The 13,127-nt window shown below is 42.5% G+C and overlaps 1 protein-coding gene across 11 annotated transcripts in view; it reads right to left on the bottom strand.

Annotated features, from left to right (window-relative positions):
• Nucleotides 1-4,142: 4,142 nt before the first annotated feature.
• Nucleotides 4,143-13,127, bottom strand: part of PIEZO2 (piezo type mechanosensitive ion channel component 2) — a 465,650-nt gene continuing 456,665 nt past the window's right edge. For 9 of the 11 annotated variants that reach the window (XM_050767526.1, XM_050767528.1, XM_050767531.1 and 6 more), the window contains 4 exons: nt 11,648-11,776; nt 9,121-9,200; nt 6,601-6,784; nt 4,143-5,686 (listed from right to left, as the gene is read on the bottom strand). In XM_050767526.1, coding sequence (XP_050623483.1) covers nt 5,434-5,686; nt 6,601-6,784; nt 9,121-9,200; nt 11,648-11,776 — 646 coding nt within the window. In that variant the 3' untranslated portion in view covers nt 4,143-5,433. Of the gene's footprint in view, nt 5,687-6,600; nt 6,785-6,813; nt 8,123-9,120; nt 9,201-11,647; nt 11,777-13,127 lie in introns of those variants that run through there. The other 2 variants (XM_050767529.1, XM_050767530.1) reach the window with 2 other exon arrangements.

Genomic DNA, 13,127 nt, shown 5'->3' with positions numbered 1-13,127 from the left:
TATTGATAAGTAAGGGCTTGTTCTTACTATCTTGTTTTTTGGTTGCTTTGTGGCCTTCTCTTCCCTTTTTTTCCTTCCTGTCTTCCTTTTAGTGAAAGTGATTTTCTCTAATACACTTTTAGTACTGGGTTTGACACATGAAATCATAAGAGCAAATACTGGAACACTATTGATATTATTAGTCTCGCAGCTACTGAAACCATCTCCAGCAATCTTTCTCTGCTCCTGAACATGGAGTAAGGGCCAGGGTGCCCCTTATTCAAAACAATGTAGACTCTGAGAACCAATCATTTCTGTGCACTGTTTGCACCAAGTGCTTTTATGCCAAATCTAACTTGGCCAATATAGTTTCAGACTGTTTTCTCTGTGAAATTTAACGTATTCTTCTCTCATTCAATACCGTGCTTATAGACTCTGTGTAGGGGAACTCTGGGCAGGTAAAGGTAGTGCAGCCTAGGCACAGTTCTATCTGGTTTTCCCTGAGCACCTTAAAGAAACTCCAGTGGGGGACAGGTCTGTGATGCTAGCATAATTGCTGAAGTTCCTCTGTCTCTTTGAACTTCCCTCCAGGACATTCCCTCCGTGAGCCTTTCTCTCCCCTTCCTCACCATCTGGTTTGCTCTGATGCCTACACCTGCCGTGCTTCTGGACATCTGCGACAACCCTGCTGTGAAGGTCTCAGGTACAGAACTTAGTCTTACGTGGAAGAAAACACAGGGCTTCCCAAAGGTCTTACCGCAGGTTTAAACTGTAATGGTGTTAGAAGTATAAATACTACAAACTTAGAAAAGGCCACATCGTAAAGGATAATAATTTAAACATTTAAGATACTAATATCTTTGCTATGGACATTCAAGCCAACCACTGTCTTGTGCTAGTGGTTCTAGTCCATTTTCAAACTGCAAACACGGAGAAGCAGCCACGGGAAGGTTGCCTTTGAAGATCCTCCAAAGAACATCCCGCGACGGAAGGTCTGATGGAGACTGCCAGTGAATGACAAGGCCTCTGCCATGCTGCGGCTCTGGATGAACATCTGGACGCTGTCTCACATGCAGCCTAAAAGCTGAAATGTAATACTCCAATCTGCAAAGCTGAAGAATGTGGAATATTTAAATAAACTTCCAAATGATGAGTTCTCTAAGTTTGCAGCATTTATACTTCTGATTTGGGACACACTGTAGATAGCTCAATACCGAGCTATATATCCAACCCAAAAGGTCAGAGGAAGAATAGCGAATAACACAAAGAAGTAAAAAAAAAATAAGAAAGATAAAAACAGATTTATAAACTAGAAAGCAGATAAACAATAAGGGAAAACAGTACTCTGAAAATCCTAATAAAATAGGTTGAATAATAGGCAAGTGTGTTCAATAAAAATAAGTGGGAATATAAGCACAGGTACCTATGTCTTAAGATAACACTTTAAGAATAATATTCAAAACCAATGTAGACTCTGAGATCCAATCATTTGTGTGCACCGTTTGTACCAAGTGCTTTTATGCCAAATCTAACTTGGTCAATGTAGTTTCAGACTGTTTTCTCTGTGAAATTTAACATATTCTTCCCTCATTCAATACTGTGCTTACAGACTCTGTGTAGGGGAATTCCCGGGCCGGTAAAGGTAGTGTAGCCTAGAGCTTGGCACTTCCTCAGTCACTCCCTATCGCCTCCCGCACAAACAAAAGAAATGCAGATGAGAACTAGGCCAGGACACATCTAGACTCCAAAGAATGACAGGACACCTGCAGGAGAAGTCCGTCACAGGTGGGAAAAGAGAGGAAGGAGGACGGTCTTGCCAGGCAGAGCTGGGGTCAGTTCACCCACACAAGAGATGGCCCCTGGACCCTGGAGGGGTTTTTTTCCCCATGCTCATTGGTGGGTGAGGGGCTGCGCAGGGCTGGGCCTGTGAACTCTCCAAAATGACAGGTTGAAGCTCCCTCCCAGGACCAGGCCCCATGCCGCATCGGCCCTGAGAAGAAGCTGCTGGGGAGAGTCCGTGCGGTGCAGACGAGTTGCTACTGGGAAGAGAGGGCTCAGAGTGGGCGGGGGGACAAAGTGGAGGTCTAAGGAAGGAAGGGCACACTTGGGAACCAGTGAAAACCACAGTGGAGGGGCCTCCAGAGCTGTGAAGCTGGAAGAGCTTCCTACCCTAACGTCAGGGAAACAAATGTCCCCTGCAAAGGAGCAAGAGAAAAGGACTGTGCATCAATCCAACACCGAATGTGGCTGGTGAAAAAGAGTAAGGGGCGGGGTTGTGGCCTTTGAGACTGTCAAAGTTTGCCAGAAAGATATGCTCACCAATGGGTGGAAACCATAATCCAGTGTTTCAAAATGCAGTAACATAAATTCAGAAAAAATAGAAGACATGAAAGAACAATAAAAATCAGAATTAGAAAACTCAGAAATGAGTTAGCATTCAGGAAATTAGCGAAAAAGTAAAACATGGTTTCAGAAGGGATGACTCAGTCAGAAGGACAGTAAAGGAACAAATGCCACAGATATGGCAGGGCAAGGGGTCACCTTACTGACTGGGCTAATCGACCCAGGTCAGCAGAACGAGGAGGCTGTTGCCACCCAGCCAGGCGGGGAAGAAAATGTTGGTGCTCAGGGGATCACCCCTCTTTGGTGCTTGGTGCCTCATGTGAATGACAAAGAGGCAAAGCTGCAGCCAGGACCTGAAGAGAGCTTGAAACCAGGACCTTGGGCCCCTCAGCTTCAGGGTCTAGCTGACCCCGCCAGGGCTGCTGGCCAAGGGAGAAGGGATCTCGTAACGGTGCCAGAAGGATGGGTGATGAGTCTCACTTTGGCCTTGAAACCAGCTGCAGGGGGGCCTGTAGCTCCTTTCCCTTTGCTCTTCCCTTGCAAGAGAGGTAAGGCCTCACAAGCTTACTGTAGAAATCAGTGTCCAAGAGTAGACAGCGATGGGTAATGCAATCTCCTAGGATTCCCTCTGGACTCCCACATGCCCATGGCTGGCCCTGTCCCTCAAAGGCAAAAACCCCCAGCCTGCAAGGAGGTGCCTCATGAAAGGTTAAGTCCTTGCCCAGGGGATGGCTATGACAATGGCTTGCTGGAATGGGATCCAAACACCCCTGGCTTAGCTTGGGATAAAGGGAGGGCTACCCCAGCTCCAGGGCTCAGTTGCAACTGCAGCTTCTCTCTGCCTGGTCCTGCCTTCCTCCGTGACCTGTATAACCTGTGATCACTGCCCCAAAATGACCTCATGTGACTGTGTCTCAGAGGTTATCTCTAGAGAAGCCAATCTAAGGTAGCAGCAGGCTGCTTGGCTGGGGTGGGCGGCCTTTGAGCCTTAGCATGTTGCTGTGTAGAGCCTGATGATCCCTGATGGTGTCGGATAAAGGAGGCTTGAGGAGGGTGAGAGACCCCTTTGCCCAGGTCTCCCAGCCCCACAGTGGCTGGGCCAGGACCAGAAGCCAGGCTCTGGCATTCTCTGTTTGATTTCCAGTCCGCACACGCAGTTCTGGAAGGAATGCCTTCTTTGGCCAGCACTCTTTCCTGCAATATGTTCCTCTCTTAACACATCTGGAGGCTTTTGCCTTACACCCTGGAAATTGTTTTCTTGAGGAATATTTCAATTCTGGTATCCTCTAATCTGTACGTTTTCTTCTCATGAGCATTTTCCTATGCCTCATCTTTTCTACATGAGCTACAATTTGCTTTCTGGAAATTCCTTGTTGACTTTTTTTTTTTTAAAAAAAGAAAGAACTCACAACCAGATATGCACCATGATTCTTTCTGCTGTTGGGAAATTAGACCTTCGTGCAAGAGTTCCACTAAGTGGTTTGAGTTTATTGTTGCAGTGACGGAAGCAGTTTATCTCCGCAGGGGGAAGCGTGCTAGCTTTCGCCGTGTAAGAATAAATATGCACTAATTAATTCTGTACAAGACACAACATCATTTGAAGTCTGCTACTTTTTTAAAGCTCCATATTCACTGTAATAGTTTCCTTTTTGGAAATTATTTATTAGTTGTTTTCTGTTTATATGAGGAAAACAAAACAAAACAAAACCAGCAAGAAGTGGATTCTTATTTCAGTTGATTAAAAAAAAAACTGTACACTGTATCAAAACAATCCGTTTTCTATTTCATGCAAAAAAGCAAAATAAGGAGTATTCTTAAAATGACTTTGCAGGATGTGCTTTATTTTAAGTCAGCCCTGAACCCAAACTACACAGGATCAATTTTTGACATATTCTAGTCCATTCAATGATTCTTCTCAGAAACTGTATCTTAATATGTAATGAAAACTACATTTCAATCATAAATTTTTCATGCTACATTGTTATTTAATGAAGAGGTTGTATTACCAATAATAATAATTTAAGAAAAGGCCATTTTTATTTCCCCAAGCTCAATATACATATTTCTTTCATAATTATGAACTTAAAAAACCCGTCTCAGATGTAAAAATGTGAATTGGAATATGTAAACTCTTTGATATACCTGAAAAACAGGAAGGAAAATGTCACATACTGGAAAAACCATTGCCTTAAATCATGGAAATGGGAAAAAGCACATTGAGGGACAGGGAAGGCAGAAGAGCGGTCCTGACCTCAGTTATTAAAGAGTTACAAAGTATTCCAGGTCCCACTGGGCTGGCCTTTTTACTCTTCTGCCTCACGTCGGTTTGCACAGGAGACCGCAGCCCTCCAGAATGGTTCCCCTCATTGAAGCCGGTCACTGCTGGACCACAACAAAGCAGGTGTCCACACCATTTGTTTTGCTGTTTGTTTTTTGTTTTTTGTTTTTTTTTCCTGAGAAGTCACTGGTGTTTAATGGAAAGGTATCTTATTAGTCCTTGGTTAAGATAAGGCAGTAAGAGTATCACTAATGTTATGTTTTTGCTTAGAATGAGGCTGATCCTTCCACTGGCATCTTCATGGGCAATTAGTTCCCTCTCTTTTGCCCCTAGAAACACAGGTAGGAGCTGTCTGCTCCCTATTGCTGTTGCATATTCTGAGTGTGTTGAAGGCTCATCTAGTCTCATCACAGCAGCTTCCCCAGTGGGGATGGAGCTCTGTATATTGCATTGTAGCATCTCTCCAGGAAGGGCACGGGCCCACAGAGGAAAACACAGGTATCTTTCCTTCTGACTCCTCTTCTGCTTCTCTTAGGGACGGGGCCCATACATGATTCCTTCACATGGTCAATCAGAATGCAAGACACTGTTGACTAAAACATAAAGCAAGTAGCCCTGATTTCAGAGAAATGGAGTTACAAATAACATTTTCAACAGTGCCTTAACTTGCAAGGTAGCTTTTACTGCAAAAGGATGTCAGCTCCTTTTGTCTACCTGTCAGAAGAGAAACAAATCATTTCCATTGAACTAGAAATGCTTAGCTCTTATGAGAATATTGTGCTTTTAAAAAAAATTCAAATGTTAACATTATTTGCAGTCTGTGTTCTAAGGTTTCAATTTGTTTTTTCTCTAGTCCATTTGATCATTGTCTCTGGTGAGCGATACAGGAATATTAATTTGGCATAGAGATCTTCTTCTAGTTCCAGTTCTCCTGTCTCTCGAACTAAAAAAATATCTGTGCACAACTTCAAAATTCGATCCACATTTGGAAGCTCTTCAAACATGATGGAGTGAGAAATCCCACTGAAGAATTCTCGGACAAATTTCCCAATCACAAGCACAACGGAAGCATATAATCCCATAATACTGAAAAAAAAACAGTAAGTAGAAATTGCATATAGCAGTTAAATATAGTTAATAAAGCATGTCTAAAAGAAAAAAATATTATTTTGTCTCAAATTCCATAGAAGAAATAAGCATATCAAATCTCACATTTTTTCCCTTTGGTTAAAAAGTTGACTTTTTATAATAGAATTATTATAAATAGAAAATAGAATTATGTATTACAGAACTGTTAGACTTGAAAAATAAAAGTCCTTTGCAATCTCACATTCTGGAAATAATCAATGCTAACCGTTTAATGTATGGATTTTAGGTGGTTTTATTGCATACATTAAATGCATAAATCATATATTTGGTAGAAATGTGATTATATACGATTTTCTGTGGCAGGCTCCTTTCTTTTTAGCAATGCTGTCTCTCAGATACTGTCTCTCAGATTAATTTTTTATAAAATTCTGGGGGAAAATCATTTCTTATGAGGCTAACTTTGAGAAATATAATATTTTATATTTGTGTCTTGTGGGGATGTGCGTGTCCTAGGATTTAAGCATCAGAACATGATGCGATGGTTCAGAAGTTCAAAAGTGGGATGTCTGATAGATCAATCTGCTAAGGATTAGAAGGAAATCTAAGCAGAAAAGTGGCATTTCTATGCCAGTTTCTAAATGTAAACACTGGATTGCATCAAACTGTGCCATAACAGGAAGACGTGGAGTAAAGAAGCCATATGCCTGGGCTGTGTGAGTCACACTGGGCATTTTGATCTCTTTGGGACTCTGGTGCCTAATTTTTTGAAATGAAGGGCCAAGGACGTGTGCATTTTAATATTGCAGCTCTAAAATTAGTGAATTCTAAGAAGACAAAAGATTTCCCACTCTCAACTTTATATGATACAGAAGTAGACTCTTGTAACTGTGAAGTGTTCAATGAGTCCTTACCCATAACCAGCCAGGAACCCCAGACTTGGGGGACTGACTTTGTCATTGAAGACCACCAGTTCCAGGGCCTGAGAGTTCGGATTGTATATTCTGTTTCCAGTCAGGTTGAGAACCCACCACTCACTGTTAAATTTAGTTGTATTGTCTCTGGACAAAATGATGGTTATATCCATGAAATTATTTTCTGGAAGGGTAGAAACACAAAATCAAGTCAGCATGAGAATTTTAGGATTTAATGCAAAAATGTTTTCAGATGGCAAAATCTGGTTACTAACTGTAGCCTACGGTTCCAGGATGAAAAGGATGCATGGACATGCTAAAAGTGGGAATGGACAAGGAAGAGTGGGTCTGGGTATCTCAGTGATTTTTCCTTTTCAGTGAGAGAGGTCAGCTGCTGTTGCTACATGGACATGGCAGCAAAACCACAGGGCAAAAGTGGAGGATCCACCACCTGAGCGGCTGAGCTGGTAATCCCAAATGACTCTGTAGACACTTAAAAACCCACATCGCTGACTTGTGATTGAATCAACCAGTCCATTCATATTAGCAGCATCTGTTGAATGTCTCATGGGAGGAAGGCACTCAATTAAGTGCTAAAGGGCTCCAAAATTGCATATAACATTGTTACTTATCTCCATGGGAAAAGACTATGTACATGAGCACAATTTATGAGCACATGACAGCCACCATAGGACCAGCATTGACAAGGTCTGTTGGCTTAGAGACACCACTTCTGGCTAGTATGCTCCATGGGTGCCTCACAGAGCAGATAACTTCCGAGCTGAGATTTGCCAAGTGAGAACTTCAATAGGTGAAGTTGGGTGAGGAGGGAAGCTCATTTCAGGCAGGGTGATGGGACACAGCTCAGCAAATCTCTGAGAACCATAATGTCGGGTCAATGATTACTTTTATTGGAGTTCAGGGTGAATGCAAACGAGTTGTAAAAGATACAGTAAAAAGCCTGTAGTGACATTGTATAGGTCTTTTTAAGAAGATTCCACTCCTGCCAACAATACTGGTGCTTCCCCTGAGAAACATGGTGGTGACTATAAACTAAACTCTGTGACGGTGGGAGCCACATCAGCATCATTTCATACTGAATTCCTAGATCATGGGTGTCCAATCTTTTGGCTTCCCTGGGCCACACTGGAAGAAGAAGAATTGCCTTGGGTCATGCAGGAAATATACTAACACCAAGGATAGCTTATGAGCTAAAAAAAAATCATACAAACAAATCTCATAATGTTTTAAGAAAGTTTACGGATTTGTGTTGGGCCATATTCAACACTGTCCTGGGTCACAGGCAGCCCATGGGATGCGGGTTGGACAAGCTTGTCCTAGATGGTAGGAATCCAAGAATGGTACTTGACAAAAAATGTCTATGGCATGGAAGGATGAATCAATGAAGAAGAGTAAGGCACAGTATGATCCTGCTAGAGCCAAAGTCCTTATCAAGGAAGAAGGCGAACCACGCAGAACACACAGGAACAGGAGGAATGTTGGTTCTGAAGTCGGGAGACAGCTGTAAGGAGGAAACACAGGAACCTGCAGCACAGAGTCACCTCGGGAAGAGCTTGTGGAGGGACAGAATTATTTCATGGGGAATGACTGATTGTTGAGCAATCTGCATGCCCAGATGAAACATTTCTACAACTATTCCTGACTGAAAGGGAAATAGCAAATTTCTTAATGCGTCTTGCAAATACCTTGCAAGAGATACTTATTTACTGCTGAGGAAGAAACATGTGTGATATGGAGCCTGGCCTTTTGCCCATCCCCAGGGCCCTCCACTGGGCCTCTACCAGGCCAATCTCTGTGTGGCTTTCCAACTCTTCACTTATGTCTGCGTCTTTCTAGCTAAACACAGCGGCATGGAGCCCAGGCTCCAGTGCCTGGCCTATTGCCTACTGCGTAGTGAACGGCCCATGTTGGAGAAGGAATGAATGTGTGCCAGATAACTGCACTGGTTTTCCATGTTGTCCAGATCTATACATCTGCTTCTGGTTCAAGTCATGGAATCAAGCAATTCTTGATAATTAATAGAATCCAGAAACATGAATTTATACCATCCAAGTTATATTGGGAAAATTAAATCACTAAAGTGCCTCTAGAGATACTTACTAATCCTTGGGCGGAATCAAGTGCATTTCATGCTATCTTTTTATTGTTCTTATTGTGAGGGGCAGACATATTTAACAATGCATGAGGCAGTTTCCTGTCAGTAATCTGGCTGCTAATAGAAACAAGTCTATAATCTGATGAATCAGTACTATAAGAAACTTGCTGTGAATTTAAGTCAATCAAGTTTCATATCAATGAAAAAGAGAAAATGAAGAATGTGGGTCCCAACTGAATGAGTGACTCCTTTGGGCTAGTGAAGGCAGGCAGAGGTTTTATATGTCTTGTCACACAGGAAGAGATAACTAAAAAGCAGTTTGATGAAGGCCCAGACACACACTGTTGAAATTGAATAAAACTAGGATTGAAAACAATTCTGAAACAAATTTTTCTCATTCTTACCAGATAAAAGTTGCTTTATAGGTTTTGAGTTAGAATCACTAGGTGCTTTCACATAATATGGATAAATCTTTTCTATGGTCCTGTACATTAAGAAAAAAAAAGATATAATTACATTTTAATTGTTTTACCCACTAAAATTGATTTTTTATTGTTATTGTTGACCTTGTATCACCAAATAATGGTGAAAATTTCATATATCTGTACAATGTGTAGACATCATAATTTATGGGTTCCTATTACAATCAAAACTCTCTGATGTGGAGCAAATTCACTGAGCTTTATCTGGATCTGCATGTAAGTCTGTACAACAAGCTCGGTGCTGGCTTACAAACAGCCACAGGCCTTTTCTAAATTCTGCAGCTTGTTTCTGAAGCTAAGGGGCACTCTTTCTTACTAGGATCCTCTAATTCTTATCCATACCATTGAGCACACTTCGTATTTTAATTTTTAGATTTTCAAACATATCTATAATCAGGCTGATATGGTTTGACTGTGTCCCCACCCAAATATCATCTTGAACTGTAGCTCCCATAATCCCCACGTGTCATGGCAGGGACTGGTGGGAGACAACTGGATGATGGGGGCAGGTTTTCCTCCGTCATCATGCTGTTCTCGTGATAGTGAATAAGTCTCATGAAATCTGATGGTTTTATAAAGGTCAGTTCCCTTGCACACGCTCCCTTGCCCACCGCCATGTAAGATGTGCCTTTGCTCCTCCTTTGCCTTCCGCCATGATTGTGTGGCCTCCCCAGCCATGTGGAATTGTGAGTCAATTCAACCTCTTTCCTTTGTAAATTACCCAATCTCAGGTAAGTCTTTATTAGCAGTATGAGAATGGACTAATACACAAGTAGACTACATGAACTGATCTAGAGGGGAGTGAGAGGTGAAGAGAGATGGTGGCCTGGACCTCGAGTGACCTCTGCCTCCCACAAGCCCAGTGCCTTGAATACATTCTTGAGTAGACACGCCTTCTCATCTGGGAAGTGATGGGAAAGGATCTGACAATCTCCAAGGGCCCTTCAACTTTAGTGAGTTGCAAAACATATCTCAGTCTGGGAATACTTCTAAGGCCTGCACCCTGGTGATCTGTATATTCCATGCATTACAATGGGGCCAGGGCAGTCTGAAAGACAAAACTGGGGGCATCACTGGTGGATGCCTGAACTATTATGTTTAGCAGTTTTAGATCCGTATCATTTTTTTCTTGCTAGTTCAAATATTAGAATCTAAACATCTCAGCTTGCATCTGTTGGAAGTGGAGTACTTAAGTGGCAGGATAATATTTTGAGATATATAATTTTTTTCCCCAAATTTCCTTTTACCCTTTGTACTCCTTAACCCTGTATGCTCCACCCCCATTCAGAGACCCAGGGGCAGGAATAATAGTAGAAAAGGGTCTCACGGGGTCTTTGCCTGGCTTTTGGTGATTATGGTCAGATAAGAGCAAGGTTTGTCATCCAGAGATGAGATCAATACTTTTTGGGCCAGGTGGACAGAGAGTGGGAGGAGAATGTGCTTGACACTAGTGGCTCCCTAAGAAGGAACCTTGAGCCCACCTCCTTCCACTGAGGGTGAACGAGTGAAGTGGGTGCCCACGATCAGGTGGCAGACACGAATGACAAGAGGCTTGGGTCATTTTAGTGCAGTCCCATGTCGCATTCCTGAATAGGGCCCTTAGAGGCACCAAGAGCCCAGTACCCCCAGGGGCGAATGAGGTACCACTGGGCACATATTATATTGGGTCAGGTGAACCCAGGTGGACCTGCCGGAGCCCCCACACCTCCAAATTGCATGAGAATCAGCATGATGATTTCTAGTGTGCCTCAGAATGGGTCCCAATAGCTGAGGGAGACAGCTACTCTGCAGACTGAAGACAGACCTGGAAGAATAATGTCTCTCTCAATGGAAGCCCAGCAGGCCAGCACTTTCCATGCACTGATGAGCTTCCTGGAGCCTGGCACCATACAAACCCTCATTCATTCGTTTTTTATTATTTATTTGTTTATTTATTTTTCAGATGGAGTCTCGCTCTGTTGCCCAGGCTGGAGTGCAGTGGCTCGATCTTGGATCACTGCAACTTCTGCCTCAAGGGTTCAAGCGATTCTCATGCCTCAGCCTCCCGAGTAGTTGGGATCATAGGTGTGCACCACCACGCTTAGCTAATCTTTGTATTTTCAGTAGAGACAGGGTTTCACCATGTTGGTCAGGCTGGTCTTGAACTCCCGACCTCAGGGCATCCACCTGTCTCAGCCTCCCAAAATGCTGCGATTATAGGAATAAGCCACCGTGCCTGGCCCAAACCCTCATTCAGAACATAGACATAACCCTGGGGACAGTGGACAGAAAACTCCACAGCTGAGATTAAGTTTCTTTAATCTTGCAAAATGGGGCCTCCAAATAGAAATTAACTTTGTGTTACCAAAGAATGAAGTTGCATTCCTCATACACATGAATCTGTAGATGGACATTTTGGATCAGCTGCATATACCTAACAAAGCTCTATTAGTAAGAAAAATAAACTTACACTGGTGTTTTTGAACTTTCTGTGCTGTTGCCCGCTATCATTTTAGCGATATTCTTTCGAGTAATATTTTTAAGAGGAAAAGAAAGCTTATCTGTTGCTATTTCCGATTTTGCACCCAGACTTAAGTTTCTGCAAAGAAAAAAAAAGCTAATGTCAATGATTATTCAGAAGTCTGGAAAAGAGATTTACAACATATTTAACTCTTAATTTGATTAATGTCACCATGCTTTCATTGGGTGCACAATTGTCAATCCCGACCCTTTCAGTCCACTTCACCTCAATGCTCAGCTTCTTAGACAATTGAGTTAATAGAGCCCAAGGAGGCCACGAACACTTTTAAAACAGAGTCGAAGGTGAGAAAGAGGAGGAACCTGCTGATCAAAAGAGAACCCATCTTGATGTTTTAATATGAGTTTATAAAATATTCTTTTATCAACCCAATGATGTTAGTCTCCACGATGATAAACAGACTCCATGTGTTAAAAAGAATATTCAGTCAGAAATTGAATTTTAATTGTTTTGTTGGTTTCTATTTTTTTGGTAGCTCTTTAAAGAAAAGGCTAGAAAGTAAATTTTTGGTAATTTATACAGAGTTGGACATGAATTTGGGACACTGAAAAGGAGAAAATGAGATTGACAGAGTTCTTTACATTCTGAACAGCCCCACTTTGAATTTTTTAACACTATTTCCTTGTAAATTTTAGATGCTAGAAGGCATTGTTCTGTAACTGTCATGCTTCTTTCTTAATTCTAACAAGTCGGTCTCATGGACCCAAATGAACCTACTATTTGCCTGCCCAAATAAGCTTGCTTAGGGTTCTAAATCTCAAAACTGTGATGAAAGAACTAAGTTAATCAACTGGTGTATTATGTTGAGGTTCCCAAAACTGCATCACTAAACTATTGGGCTTTGGATGCAGTATTTGGATGTGAGAACTTCTGCTAAGATATGCGCTTTCTACCAACACAAGGAAAAACAAAGCAGGGGCCACGTGCTGGCCACTGGCTCGGGCTGGGCAGAGAGAACTCTCAGGAAGTCCGTCCCTTCGGAGACAGCCGAGCTGCCCTCGCATCTCACACTTGGGAAGCGGGTCAGGCAGGGCTTCCCCAGTATCGGTGGAATGCAAGTGATAATCTGGGTCTCCAGAGGCTGCAATTTCTTTTTCTTTCTTTCTTTTCTTTTCTTTTTTTTTGAGACGAAATCTTGCTCTGTCACTCAGGCTGGAGTGCATTGGCATGATCTCAGCTCACTGCAACCTCTGCCTCCCTGGTTCCAGCAATTCTCCTGCCTCAGCCTCCTGAGTAGCTGGGATTACAGGTGTGTGCTACTACCTTCTGGCTAATTTTTGTATTTTTAGTAAAGACGGAGTTTCGCCATGTTGGCCAGGCTGGTCTCAAACTCCTGGCCTCAAGTGATCTGCCGACCTCAGTCTCCCAAAGTGACAGGATTACAGGTGTTAGCCACCGCAATCGGCCTGAA

This window comes from Macaca thibetana, chromosome 18, assembly GCF_024542745.1.
Source record: "Macaca thibetana thibetana isolate TM-01 chromosome 18, ASM2454274v1, whole genome shotgun sequence".
Lineage (NCBI taxonomy): Eukaryota > Metazoa > Chordata > Mammalia > Primates > Cercopithecidae > Macaca > Macaca thibetana.
The sequence above is the reverse complement of the archived record's forward strand: the minus strand, read 5'-3'. Positions and strand labels throughout refer to the sequence as shown.